At 44.1% G+C, this 17513-nt stretch overlaps 1 protein-coding gene across 1 annotated transcript; it reads left to right on the top strand.

Moving 5' to 3' along the window:
- Positions 1 to 364: 364 nt before the first annotated feature.
- TICRR (TOPBP1 interacting checkpoint and replication regulator) lies at positions 365 to 17283 on the top strand. Its single transcript, XM_056500325.1, has 22 exons — positions 365 to 1044; positions 1579 to 1864; positions 2451 to 2692; positions 2947 to 3190; positions 3561 to 3696; positions 4227 to 4369; positions 5098 to 5310; positions 5961 to 6109; positions 6837 to 6931; positions 7288 to 7381; positions 7549 to 7628; positions 7952 to 8188; positions 8570 to 8666; positions 8878 to 8950; positions 9642 to 9782; positions 10261 to 10351; positions 10873 to 10934; positions 11735 to 11887; positions 12624 to 12781; positions 12961 to 15241; positions 16439 to 16543; positions 16861 to 17283. The coding sequence occupies exons 1-22, from the start codon at positions 397 to 399 to the stop codon at positions 16977 to 16979; spliced, it is 5847 nt and encodes a 1948-aa protein (XP_056356300.1). The 5' UTR covers positions 365 to 396; the 3' UTR covers positions 16980 to 17283.
- The last annotated feature ends 230 nt before the right edge of the window (positions 17284 to 17513 follow it).

The raw sequence follows: 17513 nt of genomic DNA, 5'->3' as shown, positions 1-17513 counted from the left end.
CCGGCGAGCGCTGCCACCGCGGCCCCGCCCTGGTGACGTCATACCACACGCACAGTGACGTCACTGATACGCGCGCCCTGCCGGCTTTAAATTTTAAACCGGTGGCGGAGCCCAATCGGCTCGGTCCGCGCGCTGGCCCCGCCCGCCCCTCCGTCACTGCTCCCCGCCAATGAGATGGCAGCGCTGGTCGGCGGCCGGCCAATCAGCAGCGAGCACCCCTCAGGCCGCCACGCCCCTCCGCTCTCTCACTCCCCGTTCTCCGCCAATGGGAGAAGGCGGCGCGGGGAGTGGGCGTGGCGGGCTCTCCGCGGCAGCCAATGGGGGCCCGCGCTGGCTGAGGGCGCGAGCGGCCGTACCGGGCGGGCGATGGCGGCGGTGGCGTGAGGGGCCCGCGCCATGTCGTGCTCGCACAGCGCCGTGTTCCTGCTGGACACCGCCGGCCCCGCGCGCCGCGAGCGGCTCCAGCGCGGCGCCCTCCGCCTCCTCACCCTCCTGGGCTGCCGCTTCGGCCTCTCCCGCCTGCGCTGGGCTTTCCGCTTCTTCGACTCGCTGGGCGGCCGCGGCGGCGCCTCGCGGGGCGGCGGGTTCCGCCCGCCGGGGCCCCGCGCCTGGGAGCGGTTCGAGGAGGAGCTGGCGGAGCGGCTCGGGGCCCGGGCCCCCGCCGCTCTACCGGGCCCCGCGCCGCGCGCCGCCCTCACGCACAGCGGCCTCAAGGAGACGCTGCTCGACTTCCAGTGGGACCGCCCGGAGATCGCGTCCCCCGCCAAGCCGCCCCGCAGGAGCCGCAGGACGGGGCTGGCCGCCCCGGAGCCCCCGGAGGCGCCGCCCGAGGGCTTCGTGAACGCCGTGTTCGTGTTCTCCCCCTGCCCGCACTCGCGCAGGGAGCTCCGGCAGTTCGTGTCGGGGAACGACGCCCCCTCCTCCCTTGGAGAGCCGCCCACGGCGCAGGAGCTGGCGGAGAAACTCCTGCCCAAGAGTGTCCAGGAGCTGCTCGTGGAACAGAAAATCACGCTGTTCTGGGTGGACACTGCCGACTGGGATCAGGTAACGAGGTTATACCGCACAGCTTTCAGCTGGTAGCAAGAGCGGGACATCTGCCACGCTGCTTTCTGGTATAAGTAATCTTTGTGTGGTAGGGAACCGTGCCAGGTTTCACTTACTTCCTCATAATCTACAGCAAGGGACTGAAATCTGGAATGGAGTCATCCACGTGGAGACTGAGATACATCTGCAGCGGAGTAGCTGTACAGTGTTTATTGATGGGATGCCTTGTGCTTTGACTTAGAGGGGTGTTACAGCTGTTCAGAATTGCAGATAAGCAGCCTGATAGTATGTAGCTACCAGACTTTTTTTAAAAAAGCTTGAAAATATTGCTATATTTTCATTCACTTTGTATTTACTTTGTTAGGTTTGTTAGGTTTCTATGAAGGCTAATAAAACCACTCAGCACCGTATTTAGGTGCTATGGATACATTTCATATGCCAGCTTTTCTGAAAAAGCACAATTTTTATTTGTTTGCATGAAAGCTCTCTTACTGCCAACCTTAACTTGAGACCTCTCTGTTATTTTTATTACAGCTGGTTGAATGCCCGGATCATGGTGGCTACTGGACAATGTTTGAAGTGATTTGTCAGATGGGAGGCACCATTTTGCCAGCGGAAGCCTTGGTGCACTGTTTGAGTCACCCCAGGGAAGATGCTGCTCCTGGCTTCCTGGGAGACTCCAGGTTCCCAGTGCCACAGGCTGTGCCTTGGGCCACACTTCTGCCCCTGGATGGGACTTTGAACTGTTTGTTCTCCAGGCCATCCGTGTATCGATCAGTGTTTCCCCAGCAAGAAGGAACGTTGTTTCTCAGCATGCCAGGTAGTAAAAAAAAAAAAGAAAAAAACAGATGTGCATGGTAATAACTGATCTCTCATGCAGGGTCCTTGATGAGCTTCCCTTGTGAATGGTGTGTATAGAGGTAACTTCACATATTTAAAAGTCTAGGTGTTTTTCTTTTAAAGTTCTGCTTGTGCTCTCCTTCTGATAGGGGAACTGTGAGCCTATGTTTCTGTTTAGCCTCCTCAGTCTTCCATGCTCCCAGAAGTTTGGATGAAGAGCCCTTTGCTGGTCACACCTTATAGAGGTGTACTCCCTTTTCTCATACAGTTATTCTATTTAGCTAAAATAAGAACACAGCTTAAAAGCCCCTTCCAAAGAAAATAGATTAGCTGTAAAGCAGCATGCAGTATGCATGGGGTCTTTCTTTAGTGGTACTTCCATTCACTCAGCTGCTTGAGAGCATGGGAAGGAGGTCAGTTCTGTAACATACTTACTGTAGAGTATATTCCCTGTTTAATCTTGGAACTCACTCTTTTGACACTGAAGTTGTCTCTTCACCTAGATAGAGAAAGCTTTTTTTTTTTTACCTGCTTTCAGACTTTTATTTTATCCTATGCTTGCACAGGAGAGAAGAAGCAGGAAAGCTGTGCTGTGATCCTGGTACCTCTTGCCATGAGCCAAAGACAACTACAGTGTCCAGTCAGCATCTTCCTGAAAGGAAGCTTGACGGGTTGGAGCTTGGCACAGGCTGGCCAGTTCCTTACAGAGAGCTGGATACTGCAGAGCTCACAGGCTGAGCAGGGAGAATGTAACAGGTCTCTGTTTCATCAGCTGTTGAGGAGTCTGGTGGCTGAAGGACTGCACATGGTAAATTTTCCTCTTTGCTGTAGACTAATACCTGCTCTGAAATGAACTGAGGCAAAAGGGGTGGCAGTGTCATGTTGTGAAGACAATAATAGACACTGTACTACAAATTGTTCATTTGAAGTGAAATCCAGAAAACTTTTTGAGATCATGTACCTCTATAACCTGCTTGGAAGTATCTGTGCTCCTTAGGTCTCTGTATTTCTAGATAAAGTAAACTCTTTTTCCTTTTTTTTTTTTTTCCTTTTAAAATGCAGATTGCTGAAGTATCTCTGTCTGAAACTTGGTGCCCCTGCACTGCTGTTCTGTCACCACTTTCTGAGGATACTGCAGTTCTGACTGTGCTTGGTCCCGAGAAGACTGCTGACATTTGGGGATGCAGCCTTGAAGGAACTGTAGTGGAAGATTCTTCCCAAGACTGTGCTACTCACCTGCCAGAGATTGTGAATAGCGTGCTGAGTAAAATTGACATGTCAGTGGAAGATTCTCTGGCCAGTCTGGGTAGGTGTCAGGAACTGCAAAACTCTCCATCTTATGATCATCTCTAGATCTGCAGTGGAAAAAAATCTAAAGTTAATTGTTTTCGTCTTGAGCAGTCTTATTTTTGGGACTTGTTCATTGTGTCATCTGTAGCTAAGGCCTTGTGATGTGATGCAGAAAGAAATCTGTATGAGTGTGCTGAGGAAGCTGCTTTTACATGTGTGTTTTCTGTTAGAGTGAATTTTCTCATCATCTGATGTATGATGCTATGAAATTGTCTCCCCAGAATCAAAGGTTGGCAAACCTCTGTCTTAGAGCTTCTGAAGGCTGGGGCCTTCTGCCACTTAGTTCAGTTTTTCTCATTTTTGTGTATGTGTGTGTCTGCTTACAGGAGAAGAAACTCCAGTGCCAGAGTGGGTCCAACGGGAACTGTCCCATACAGGGGGCTGGCATCCTTCAGTGCTGGAGGCGTGGTATCCTGCATCCAATGCTTGTGGAGCAAGCTCAGATCTGATGGAGTCATTCAGGTATTTTTCTGAATGTCTCTGCAATAATCAAGGATTTCTGCTTCCTTTTGAGGGAGTATGGCTGTAGCATTGCATAGAGTTCTAGAATTAAGTACCTCTCTGTTGCTTTTATTTCTGTACACAGTTTACTGTTGGCTTATCTCTTGGTAATTAGACAAAAGAAACTGAGAACAGGATGTTTATTTGGAATTAATAAGCTTGCTTCTTCAAAGAGCTTGCTGAGTAAAACAAGAGCCAAATGCAGGGTAGTTTGGAAAGCACAAAGCTGCTCATTTAGTTTTGTGCTACAGGTCAGTGCCACGTCCATTGTACATTAATGTAACTCTTGTTTCTAGCATTTTAAGAGCATTTGGGTTTTCTGCATCTCGTAAGTCTTGGGGAACAGGTGCTGGAAGAGTTACTAGTGTGTGCTACTTGCACTATATTGCTGCATAGTGGAATCTAGAAAAACCTTATTTCTGTCCACAGGAAAGAAAGGATATGCCTCCTACTCCCACCTTTTTTGATAACAATATTGTTCTTTCATATAGGCTCCTGCAGGTTCCTTGTGCTAACAGGAAAGATGATGCAGACCAGTCTGATGTGGAGCTCTCAGAAAGTCTATCTGAGCTGTACCAGAGAAAATTCAGTGAAACCTCTGCTGCAGCTGGACCAGGAAATAACAAAAAAAGACGTATGTGTGCTTCTGGATTATATGTGTATGTTGTTAATAAAAGATGGTGCGTGGACTCCAGAGTTCTGTACTCTTAAGCAGTACCATGCTTTAGATGTTTTTTTTTTTAAATTTAGGGACGGTCTCATTTACTTAGTATTAGGTTTGTTCTGTAGTAGAATCCAAATTATTGTAATTCGGGGCTGTGCAGTGACTGAAGCTGTTAAAAGCAACATGCAGAGCTCTGCAGTTTAATTGGCTGTTGAAACAGGGACTGCTCCAACCACTAGTAAATATTGCAACCTTATTTTGTTCTAATTAGAGAACTAAAATACTTTCTTCTAGAAGAGTTTAATCATTGCATTTCTCTACACTAACTACAGTTGACTTTACCCTAGCCTCATGTATCTTCAAGTCCTACTCTGTCAGCTGTTTCTATTTCTGTGACATAAGATTGCTGCCTATATATATATGTATATATATATATATATATATATATAACTTCTGATTAAACCTATGTAAGTTCTTATGCAGAGCAATATGCACCTGGCTTTTTATTTAGATGAGTAGCTGCCTGCTGCACTGCCTATATGTTGATCTCATGAAGAAATACTAACCTTTTGGGCCATATTTTCCTCTAGGAGATTACTAAGTTCACAGTAATACAGAATTTAGTGTTGTTCTCTACCTTGGATGGAGTTTCTGCCCCAATGTGCCTGATGGTAGAATTCTCTCTTGTGGCATTGCAGGTGGTGTTCCCCGAACTCCAGTCAGGCAGAAGATGAAGACCATGCCCAGATCCCTGCAGATGCTCAATGTAGCAAGACTGAATGTAAAAGCTCAGAAGTTTCAACCTGATGCTGTGCCACCAGCAATGAATGAGAAGGTTCCACAGAAGCTTTCAGCAAAAAGATTGGATGAAAAGGTGGAAGGAAAGGCAAAAGCACTTAAAATATCAATTGGTGTGTGTTAAGTCCTGTTATCTTTCTATCCTGATACATCCCATATGAACTCTTGATATCCTGCTATAGGAGTCGTAGAGGATTTTTATGGAAGGGAGAGCAAAGGATAATAATGGAGTATTCAGTACCAAGGAGTAGATCAGTATTGGAGTTTCTGTATCTTCAGCATGGCAGTGTAGAGATTTTCTCCCACCCTTCTGCCATTTAGTTTCTGATTCTTTACAAACTGGTATTACAGCTGCTTCTGGGGCTAGTTTCTTGCCTTGTGTCCATCTGAAAAAGGCAATAAGGATTTACTTTTTAAGTTTTTTTAACCAAAAGAAATAGAGGGAAGCACTCATCAAGGTATGACTGGAAATGCAGCCGTATTTACTAATTAGGCAGAAATAAAGGGCATTTCTTGACTGCTACAGTAGCCTGAAAGTTTGCTGACCTTAAGCAAACATTACTGATTATAGGATTGATTTAGCTTATAATATGTCCTGGGCCTGGACCTGGGACTACCTCTGTTAGTGTGCTGTGGTCTGGATGCATCATTGCTGGAAGAAATATTTATTATTTCCTCCTCTGTTCCCTGCTTCAGCTGGGGTATTATACCAGTGAGATGTGGTGAAACATGCATTTAGTTAATGGAGACCATTTCCTTGCAGACTTCCAAACAGAGGAGGAGCTGCAGTCCCACTTGACTGCAAGCTACCAGAAGGCTGTTGCTGAGGGAATTCCCTCATCTGTGTGTGCCCAGAGTATGATCATGGCCATTAAAAGGTTCTTGAAAATACCAGATGCCAAAGAGAAAGAGGTAGGTAAGAGCATGTGGGCAGGGTTGTTGATGATCTTGAAGTTAGAAGTTTTACTATGTTGGGCAACCTTTTCTTCATGTTCCCTCAAGTTTTATATGTTTTATCATGGTCACTGACTGCATCTATCTGTGAGAACTCAGTAGTGAAAAACTGGATGCTTGTAAAATACAGGAAAATCCAGATCAGTTATCACTTTACAACTTTGCTAAGTGTTGCAAGACGTCTTTTCTTTACACTGACCTCCTTACAAATTCTAATTTCAGAGACAGTACTTTAAAAAATGCATTCTTGAAAACTGTATTTTAAAGAAGGTGCATCTTTTGCTTTTGCATTGCATAGCAAATATAGCCCTGGCTTTGCCAGGAAAGAGAAATTTCTCAAGGTATTTCTTACCATCTTTAGCACTATTTATAGGCTTTCAATAATCTGAAACCAAAACTGGTAAACCTGTGATTAAATTAACAAAAACACTATGAGAGATAAATCCAAAGTGGATCCAGAGTGAAGAAGGCCTGAAGCTGCGAGCAAGAGGTTTCAAGCTCTAATTTGTTCTGTGTCATAACTTTGCTACTGAAAGGAAAAGTAATTCCTTTCCTTGAAAGAAAAGGAAAAAACTGAACTACTTCCGAAAGAATAAGTTGGGGGGATAACTTGGGGACAAGGGAGGAATGTGCCCTGCAGACAAGGAACAGTTTGGAAGTTCTTGCTGTCATTATGTGTCTGCAGGTGGCCTGTGTGGGAAGAGTCAGAAACCATCTCCTGAAGACCAGCAAAATGCTCAGACAGCAGCATGGCTCACAGAAGGAGACCAAAGTCAGAGAGTATGAGACACTGTATTTGCTTCAGCTTCTGAAATACTGTGGAGTTGGTTAGCAGTTTTTAGTGGTGGTTTTTTTGTACAACTGGAAAAGTATTTACATGGGGCAAATATTTCAAGGGGACTCTGGCTGCAGTAAAACCATTTCATTAAATGCAAATATACCCGTGCTGTGTGATAAGCACTGCAGGCTATATCTGGAATGAGGCATCTCCCTTGCCACCAAAATGAAATGCTAACTAAATTTTGCTGTCAAAAGAAACCACTTCTCTTCCCATTGCTTTTTTGAGCACACCTTTTGCAGTAAATCTGCTGTTTCCCTTGGAAAAAGAGGTGGTGGATAATTACTTGTTTTCTTAGGTGCCGACTTCAGGTATTTTTGCGCCTTGAGTTGTGCCTTCAGTGCCCTTCGCTGCAAAGCAACGCTGAGGAAATGGAGCAGCTGTTAGAAGAGGCAAGTAAAGTATAAACCAGGTTGTGTTTCTGCAGGGCACTGGAAATGCAGATCGGGAACCTACTTTTCCTTTGATTTTACACTAACACTTTATATTACTTACTAAAATATCTGCTGCTGCAGCTGTCACACCTTAATCCATTTTGCCACCTGACTTTCTCTTCCAGGTGACAGATATGCTGCGCATTTTATGTCTGACTGAAGACCCAGCCTATCTTACAAAGTTTCTAGAGGAAATATTAGAACTGTAAGTTACTTAGCATGACTTATGTGTTGCTGGGGACTGTGGTTTGGGTTGAATGTTGTCTATGAGTAGATAGCAATCAACAGCTTTGATTTACTGCATCTTTGCAATTCTCAGAAATTTAGAGGTCTTCTCTTTATTATGCTTATATTTTGGTTAAAATAGCTGGTATGCAAGTAAACTAATGAAAAAACCCATATTATGATAATAAGTTTGTTGTCTTTAAACTGACATGTAAGAGCAAGGATTTAGTTCACACCTTGGATTTGAAATACCAACAATTTTGGGGAGAGGTGTATTTCATGTGGGTCTCTCTGATGCTCCAGGTATATGAATTCTATACCGAAGACCCTTGGAGGTATTTATTATGGTCTGGGTACACAGATACCTCCGAAGCTGGCATCAGTTCTGCCTTCAGACTTCTTCAGTGATGACTCCATGACTTTGGATAGCAAATCTCCAGGCCTTCCTCCCTCTTTATCATCTGTCTTAACTCCCAGTGCTGTTTGCAGTGAGAGTGATCAGCTGGAGGAGCTGCGAACCAGATCTGCCAAAAAGAGAAGGTAGCAATTCCAAACAGGAGACAGCTTTTTGTTTACTATAAAAAATACAAACTTTATTTTGTATTTGTATCTTTTGCAAAAGTATGTTTCAGGAGCATCTTCCGTGAGAGGAAAAGCATATTATGCTGTGCAGTAGCTGATCTATATTGTTAAAGTTAAAAGTGATTTACTGGAGATCTCTCTGTTGGGGGTTCTGTGTTCATATTAGCAAATTGCAAATCACATCTCAGTGTTCTAGTAAGTGAGGTATCAACATAGTTTGCAATTTGAATTTAGGGTAACACTTTCTATCTCTTGAGTCACACCTAAGTTTAATTGTCAGTAGGTTGATAACTGTGCTTTTGATCTTGTATTAACTTAATTTTTGTGTATTTCCTAAAGGAATAACGTGTTAGCCAGACACAGGAGCATGACAGAAGCGCCACAGAACTTGCGTCAAATTGAGATTCCCAAGGTAGCCAAGAACACTGTCAGAAAGGTAAAGTTCTTCCAGAAGGATTGTCTGTGAGTTGTGATGCTTGACTGCAAAAACTTTTGCTCTGTCTTCCCTTAGTAAGTGTGCCATGTACAGAGATCAAATTGTTTTGAAGGAGAAATTGAAATAATGTGTGGTTCAGAACTTACAGTTAATATTTGTAGTTAAACATAACATTGCACTGCTGCTGAGGGTGATTTCTTGTTTGTTTCAGGAGAGCTTGCGTTCTTACCCTGCCACTGAGAAGTCCCAGCAGATGCCTTTGCTGCAGAAAGAGGCAGTGCAAGGTATATTGACTTCTGGCTTGTTCATGGAAAGGTGCATCTTCAGCACATGTTGTCCCTGTAAATTTTATTGAGCCATGATGAAATTATGCTGAGGCATGCTGGAAATCTGAAGGAAGTTTTGCTGAGTTGTGCAAAAACTTTGAGGGGTAAAAATATGCGGTATTCTCTGTACTCATACGCAGAAAACTTAAATTTTGTGTCCTCAAAAGAAAACCTTGACTCCTGAAATTATTTCCATCTTCTCTGTCCTGAAAAGAAAATGGGGACAGGAATGAACTATATCTGAAAATAGGATACATCCCCACAAATGCTTCATAAAAATAAATCTCACATGTGTTCTCTGAACCAAGATGTGCTTTGGTTGAAATTTTGTAGTGCACCTAATGTTCCATATGGGACACTGACTGTCTGCCTTTCCTGCTATGGCATCTTGTTGTAGCTTATTGCTGGAATCATGCAAATAATACAAATTCAGAAGAGAAGGCTGGGATGGATTTGGAGGAGGACATGTTCCAGTAGGAGAAAAAACAACTTTTCAAAGCTTTTTAGCCTCTAAAAAGTTGTCTTTCCATGCTGGTACATTATTCCATCCCTTGTGGCTGACAAAATTAACTTTGTATTTTTTTTTTCATTTTTTTTTCTTCTGCTTTTCCTTGTAATCTGATCTTGTTTTGCTTTCCTTGCCTCACAGAGGTTACAAAGGTAAGGAGGAATCTCTTCAATGAAGAGATAATTTCACCATCAAAAAGGTCGCTGAAGAAGATGCTTAGAAGCCAGTCAGTGTCTGCTGTGGAAGGCCTAAAATACAAATGCACCAGTGAGGGCAACAAAGGTAGGGTATGACTTGCACATGTAGGATTGTTGTGGAAGAGCTTTTGTTAAAATTCCTATTTTTGCATTTTCAGTTCTATGAAACAATTATGGTCTGTTTTTAATAGATAAAAGGAGATCATTGCTGTGGTATTTGGAGGGTGAATAATGATGGTATTGAAATTGAAACCTGAACTCTTTACATCTCAAAGAAAATTAAAGTTAAAAATGCTTGGTTGAAAAAGGATCTGTGAAATAAAGACAAAGAATGAAATTATCCCTGTAGGTTAACTATGTCTGACATGGTACTACTAATAATACTGAGAGAGTGGGAGGGAGGTGTAGACACTGGACTGAAATAATGATAGCTTGTGAGTGCTGGGAGACAGCACAGAGATTCTATATTGACTGTCAAGCTTCAGCCTTTACAAAACTGTATTTATTTATTTGTCCAAGTGCTTCGTAACTGTGTGATGTTACAGCTCTTGCATGATTTTTAGATCATCGCAAGTTACTGACCAAGAGAGTTGCAGAAACACCAATACATAAGCAGGTGTCCAGGAGACTCCTACACAAGCAGATCAAAGGCCGGTGAGTTCTTTCTGAATTTCTTCAGTAAGTATTGGCTATCTAATTAATGGATGCCTAATTAATGGCTGTGAGCAGAATTACCAGGTATTGTTGTGGGTAAGATCTTCACTTAAGGCAGTAAGAGAACCAGTGGAGGCTAAATGCCATTGCTTAAGTGGAGGGAAATACTGCTTGCTTCATCATGTAAGTCAAGCTGCTTTAATTCCTGCAGCTAATGTCTGTTTAGGTTCAGATGCTGATTCAAGAGCTTCTGAAGAAAAGGCTCCTGCTGTATTTTGTGGACTCCAGGCTGAATTGTAGCATTTTCTTTCATGTAGAACTGGTACCTGTACATCTGGGGAGCTACCCATACTTAATTACATGTCAATAGGAGGCAAAGTGCTCACTAATTGCTCTCTTAGAGTAGCCACAAAGCAATATATTGGTGTAGAATAGAACACTGCTTTTCAGTCTCTGTGGCAAGTTGTGTTCCTGTAAATGTGCTCAGTATGCTAAGCCCAGAATGTTTGTTGTTTTTGTAGGTCTTCTGATCCAGGTTGTGATACTGGTATTGTAGAAGAATCTCCAGAGAAGGCTATATATGGTAAGCACTGATTTTTTCATTAAAGGTGATTTGGCTATGTTGTAGCTTGTAAGATGATTGTGCTTTGATTTGGCTAATTCATGAGAAGTCAGTCCAAAAGTGTTGTACTGTTCTGATGGAACCACTTGCTGCTCACTGCTTTAACTGCTCTGTACAGTAGAAGTTAAGAAAGACAGGTAGACAGTAAGTCTTTTAAATGAAAAAATGTGAAGAACTTGAAGGGTGAACAAGATTCTGTGCTGCTATAATTACTGTCAAACCAGCACATGCTTATTTTTAATGTAACTTCACCATGTTGTACTGTGACCCTGCTCTGATTTCTGCTGTAACAGACAGACACACCTGGCTCTGGGATGTCTCTTATGCTGGCTACTGCTGTTCCTTTTCCCCAGAAGGGGGAAAAAGCCCCCAGTATATCTGGGCAAGCAGGAAAATGAAACTGCTATGGAAAAGAGACAAGAGCATTAACCCATCTTTTAATTTGGATGTAACTTGCATTGAACATGGCTTTTTCCAGCTTTCCTTTCCATATAATATCTAAAGAGGAATAAGAGTAATCATGAGATAGAGGAGGAGCATCATACTTTAGAAGGAGATTTGTATGCATAGATATTCCAAATCCTCAAGAAAACTGAACCTTTTCTTCACTTCACTGCTTGCCTTCCTGGGTGAGATGGGTATCTGTAGAGAAGTTTCTTCTGAGAGTATGTTCCTTGCAGTTGTGAACTGTTCCTGATGTTGTGCCCATTGCTGAGGGGGAAAGAAGGCTCAATCTCCAATGTCTTTCCTTTTCTTTTCAGAAGCAGGTTTGAGAAGAAGCCCACGCATCAAACAGCTGTCATTGAACAGGACCAGCTCTGGTGCTTGCTATTCTACACAGCCCAGCTCAAAAAATTCACAGCACCTCCACCAGGGACAAGAAAAGGAGAGCTGTAAACTGCAGGATGTAGAAGGTACTACAGTGTGGGATTTGAGCAGACTGATACTGCTGATCTGAAAAGCTGGCATGGGTAGCTCTGAGTTTGATTTGATTTGGCTCTACAAGAGACTGTAAGAAGCTAAGAGCTGTCATGTAATGTCTTCCATAGACAGAAATTCATCCTCAGTAATTATTTTTTAATTGGTAATTTTTGAGGATGGTAAGGCAGCTATTTCTATGATGAATTCTCTGCCAGCTTAACAAACCAGTCAGGCCCATCTAACAGAATACCACTGATTGTCAGTCTGCATTCCTTAAATGCAGTGAAATCCTTATAAAATATGGGACAGAAATCCTGTAGCTTACTTTCAGTCTACTCTGTGGCAGCATAAAGCAATGACTGATGGGATCTTCTTTGCAGGCTTTCTCAGTAGGATTATCAGCTAAAAATGGTGACGCTTAGTTCTTTATATTCCACTTATTAGAATCCTTAGTCATGAACCAGAACTATGTAAAGCTACAAGCTATAAATAGAATAAGAGGCTGAGGTATTTTATATCTTTTTTACCATTGGAGCACTCTTTCTACAGATGGATATTAATTTCATAATGGGAAATAACAATAATTCTGGTGAAGCTTTTACACTTGGTTAGAAAAGAGCATGCCAGGGATATGAGCTTTTTACACTACTTTTCCACACATCTGACATGATTCAGACAATTGTGTCACGTTACTTTGTGTTAGTTAAATTGTACTGTTCCATTTTATAGGCCTTAAGCAGCATTCAGAGAACCCCTCTGTCCAGACTCCCAAGAGGTTTTTCTTTGGTGCAGTCATTGACATGTGTAGTCCTGCAGTGAAGCATTCACCTGGGAGAAGGAGAACAAGAAAAGATTCCTTACACTTAGAGGAGCTTCCCTCATGTCAGGTAGAAACAATTACCTCCCTTTCTCTTTTTCCCATCCTCATTTTCTCTGCCATTCATCAGCATCTTAAATTTAGTGTTCATTAAGTCTCATCCAATGGGTTTTTGATATTTCAAATCTTGGGAAGTACATATGAAAATGGATAGATAATACTTTTAACTTTATTTTTTTTCCCCTGCAGACTCCTAGAAAAGCACCACATAAATTTGCCCAGAAGCCACTAAATTCTGCCAGTAAGCTCCCAAGGAGATCGCCTCGCATTGTCCACAGGACGCCACAGAAGCTGGAGAAGACACCTGGCAAAAGTCCAACAGCTAAGCAGACTGTAGCTAAATGTTTGGGAAAGTACTTTTCTCATCCTGCACAAAGGGTCAAGTCTCCATCTGCACCAACTGATAGCAAGAGGGTTCACTTACTGCACATAACTCCTGAGGACTGTTGTGCAGCAACACTTTCCCCTCCCTGCAAAGAGCCTGGCTTGCAAACACCAAACCGTGAAGGATTCACAGGCCTCAATGCCTCTGTATTGCCTCCAACAGATTCAAATCCAACTGCTTCTTCTTCCCCCTCTGCCAACCAAGGAAGGTGTTTTTCAGAACGTCAGACTCCACGGCGTTCCTTGAGACACCTCTCAAAATTAACCTCTCCAGTCAGTGCTCGGAGGCAGATCCTCAAAAAGGAAATTCAGGTGCAGTCAGATCAGTTATCTGAAGCACCTAAAAGGACACCCAGGAAACTTGAAGATCCAGGATCAAAGTTATGTACAAGCCCACTGAGCACAGAAATACCTCAACTTGCTGTGAGGCCAGAGCCTCTCTGCAGTTCTCCACTCAGTGAAAGTTCCACAAACACTGTGACAAGCTGCTTTGCTTCCCAAACGCAGGCAAGGGAGTCTGACTGGGAACCTGGTGCATCTAAACCAGCTTCTCAAAAGATTCCAGGTATTACTGGCACTTCACTGAAGCCCCTGCTTCACACATCCAAGCAGGTCAAATGTGAACCAGGTTTTAGAGGAGAGAGCCTCACATGTGCAACACTTACAGAAAATGAGGACAGTCATCATGATAGTGGTGGTAACTGTTCTGTAGAAAGCCTTCAGCTTCATCAGTCCCAAGTTACTGAAAATACTTCTGTATTGGAGAAAAATAAACAGATGGATGGAGTGTCTCAAAAGTTTCCTTCAAGGGAGGACTTGGAAAACCATTTGTCTCCAAAGCCTTTTGCTGGAGGGCAGGAACATGCACAGAATGCTGAGAGAGACTGTGAGCCATCAGTTAAGGGGGAGAACTGCAGTGCAAACACCTGCGAGTCCTTCCTAAGTGATTTGCAAACAGCTAGTGATGACTTGGAACCAAGGACTCTGACGAGGGAAGAATATATGGGACTGAAAACTCCAAATCTCAGGAAACGCTCCAGATTTGCCCTGAAAACTTCTCCCCCCATGCAGAAGTCTCCTCCTGCCTATTCCCTGCGCTGCACTGCAGACAGGAGGCAGCGGGAGGCTGCGGCTCGCATGGCAGAGCCGCCGTTCACAGCCAAGTTCTCCACTCCTGAAAGTCCTTGCAAACTTCCTTCTGCCAGCTCGCCGACGTACGAAGTGGAGATGGAAATGCAGGCTTCAGGCCTGCCCAAGCTTCGCATTAAGAAAATTGGCTCCTGCTCATCGTTGGAAGTTCAGCCTGAAGCAAGTGCCAGCAAACCCAGGGGAGGAGAAAGCCCCTTCAGTGATTTTGCTATGACCTGGTGCAGCAAGCACCCAGGAAAACTGGCAGCTGCCTGTGTTTCTCCATCCTGCTGCCGTTCTTTCCATACTACACCTGGGAAAGGTGCAGGACAGACCTTCATATGCCAGTCATACACCCCAACAAGCTGTGCCTCTGCTGTCACCTCCCCATTCCCATTGGAAACAGGAGTCCTCCAGACACCTCCAAAGCAGAAGGGGAAGACTACTCCTGATGCCATCAATGATTGGCCTCGCAGGAAGAGAGCAGCAGGCAGCACTGCTAATGTGAGCTGTGGTCAGAGTGAGAGGAGTGCTGATGAATGGACACGGGTGTCAGCAGGCAGAGAGAGAAGGATGAGGATCTCAGAACACTGCAGCAGCAAAGTAACAAATACTCTTGGGGAATTTGAACTGGAAGGGATTTGCAGGCTCCAGGATCAGGCATCTCCTGGTGACTCTGAACCAAGGGCTGATGAGGATTCTGCCATGGGAACTTTTGGCTTGAAATCTCGGAAGCGGGTCTTTACTTATCTATCACCAGAAAAGGAGGAGAATCACAGTGCCAAGAGATCATGTCCTGATAGGGGCAGCTTGGATTTCACTGGCTTTTCCACAGATGAAGGCAACAGAAGTAAATCAAGGACAGACTCTGTACTTCCTGAGAAACAAGGGGTGTGTGCTCTCAAAACACTGGAGCAGCACAGTTGTCTAGGGGATGATGATGTCTTCCTTTTGTCAGGTAATTAAATGGCATGAAAGACACTCCATTGAAATTCAGATGTGGTTAAAAATGGAGTTTAGACTAAAACAAGAACACCATTGTTTTATGTGTAATTATCTGAGGGAGAGTGAGGTGAAAGGGGAGTGGCTTGTAGGTGACATGGAAGATAATTATGTGGAGAGGCACATTGGATATGAGGGTATTAATGATGGAAGAGAGAGCAGAGAAATAGGAAAGAGCAGGAGGCTGGAGGAACCAAAAGCAAATTTTGAGAACTTGAGGAGAGAGGATGCCAGTTGCGTCCAGCTGGTGATTTGTTCAGGTTTGTGTTGATGCCACTGGCTGTTTCTGCCCAGCATCCAGCTCTGAAGCAAAAGATCTTAAGTGTAAAGCTTGGCTGCTTCAGTGCTTCAGACTGGAGTTGTGGTGGGGTTAGTCCTGTGGATGTTGGTGCTTATTAGTGCTCCAGTTGTCTCTGCCTGTGGTGGCCCCTTGAAAGTGCTGCCAGGAATGATTCCCTTGCTAGCAATAATATATCAGTAGATAAATAGGTCTGAGCTGTCTCTTTGCTTTTGCTGTGGGTACAGAGGCTTCAGCTAACCTTGATGAAACAGGTTGTTCAGCTCTGTACACAAGGCCTTGTTAATTTCAAGTACTTAATCCAGTATTGTTGTAGAAATTACAGGGAGCTGTGGCAGGTGTTGTTCTGTAGTCATTGCACTAAGCTTTGGTGCCTGTTTTCTCTTGCAAGGAAAGATTTGTATAGAGGCAGTGTCTTACTCAGCATCATCACAGACAAAAGGCCAAACCTTGAAGCAACATTAATCCATCTTCAGGACATGAAGTAATAGCAGTGCTTAGCCTTAAGATGGTCCTGTAAGAGACTTTCTGTACCTACAGACCTTGTGCTTATATTTCTAGATCATTGTGGTTGTAACAGTTTTCTTCCAGGAAATGTGAATTACCTGTGTTTAATACAAGTGAAGCGATTTTCTGCTAAACCAACTAAGAAAATTAAATGTGCTAAGACCTGACTCCACACTGCCATTTACCTTTCTCAAATGCTGAAACACCACTGTGACAGCCTAGTGTTTGTTTCAGATAAAGTATCACTTACACTGATGGCAGTTTTGAGGTAGCATAAAGGCTGTGTGTGAGGTTTAACATTTGAGTTGTTGAGTGGTTTTGCTGCAGCATCTCCCTGTGCTTCTCCAGGCTCCACTCCACCCCTGAAGAGTGGACTTTCTGCCAGCAGCCTTGTAGCCCTGACCCAGTCTCCTCTGCTGTCCCCACCGCCGGCTCGAAGGAAGCGTGTTCAAGGTAAGCACAAGAGAGGAAAGGCTGGGCTCTGCTGGCCTCCATAAGAGCAAAATCATGCTGTGCTGGGGGTTGGGCTTTGGGCAGAAAACCTGTGACTGTGTCTGCCACTGCTGTGTTCAGTGTCTCAATCTCACATGCTTTCAAGAAACTTGGCATGAACTGGGAAGTTTGGTGGGAAAGGTAGCAATGAAGAGAGAGCAGCTACATGGGAAGTGCAACTTCCAGTTCTCGTTGTCTACATTTGGTACTTGGCTTCTTGGAATCACCAGTGAATCCTGATGAACTGTGGCTTTCATGTATTCTTTCTGTTTTTGTAGAAGAGGGATCTGATGCTGTCCAAATTACTGCCAACCAGGAGCTGTCTCCATTGCACATCATGGTTTCCAGGAGGCGTCGCCTTAGCAGGACTTACTCACGGAAAAAGCTGCTCAGCTGAAGTTTGGAGCCAGGCCAGCACGGGAAACTTTGTATTATCCTAGCTGTACAGCACACCTTTTAACAAAGACTGGAGTTTGGTGCTGGGCTGGAGCTGCCTTGTGTTGGATAGGAGAGTGGATGCAAGCACATGGCACCACTCAAAAATTTATGGTTTCTTCCATCCATTCAAAGCGTAGCGTGGTCTTCCTGCTAGTGGAAGCTTAGAGTGAGTTCTGCAGTGAAGGTCCAATTCTCCCAGGTCAGGAGGGAGAATTGCCACTTTTCTACAGCTTTCTTGTAAAATAAACTGATAGGAATTTTCATTGTGTCCTTTAATCCAAAATGTGTCTTTGGCTAAGGGATGGGGGCTGCAGGAAGGAGGATGCTGGAGGCGAATGGGTACAGAACAAGCTGCATGCTCCTGCTGTGTCTTGTCCTGATACTAAATGGATCCCTCTGTTAATTGCATCCAGTTTGCCACAGCTTAGTGGGAAAATAACAAGCGGATTAATTAATTAGCCAAATGCCAAGAGTACAGAAAAGGGAAAGATAA

The sequence above is a fragment of the Oenanthe melanoleuca genome, chromosome 10 (assembly GCF_029582105.1).
Source record: "Oenanthe melanoleuca isolate GR-GAL-2019-014 chromosome 10, OMel1.0, whole genome shotgun sequence".
Taxonomy (NCBI): Eukaryota; Metazoa; Chordata; class Aves; order Passeriformes; family Muscicapidae; genus Oenanthe; species Oenanthe melanoleuca.
This window is presented reverse-complemented; position numbering and strand designations above follow the sequence as displayed.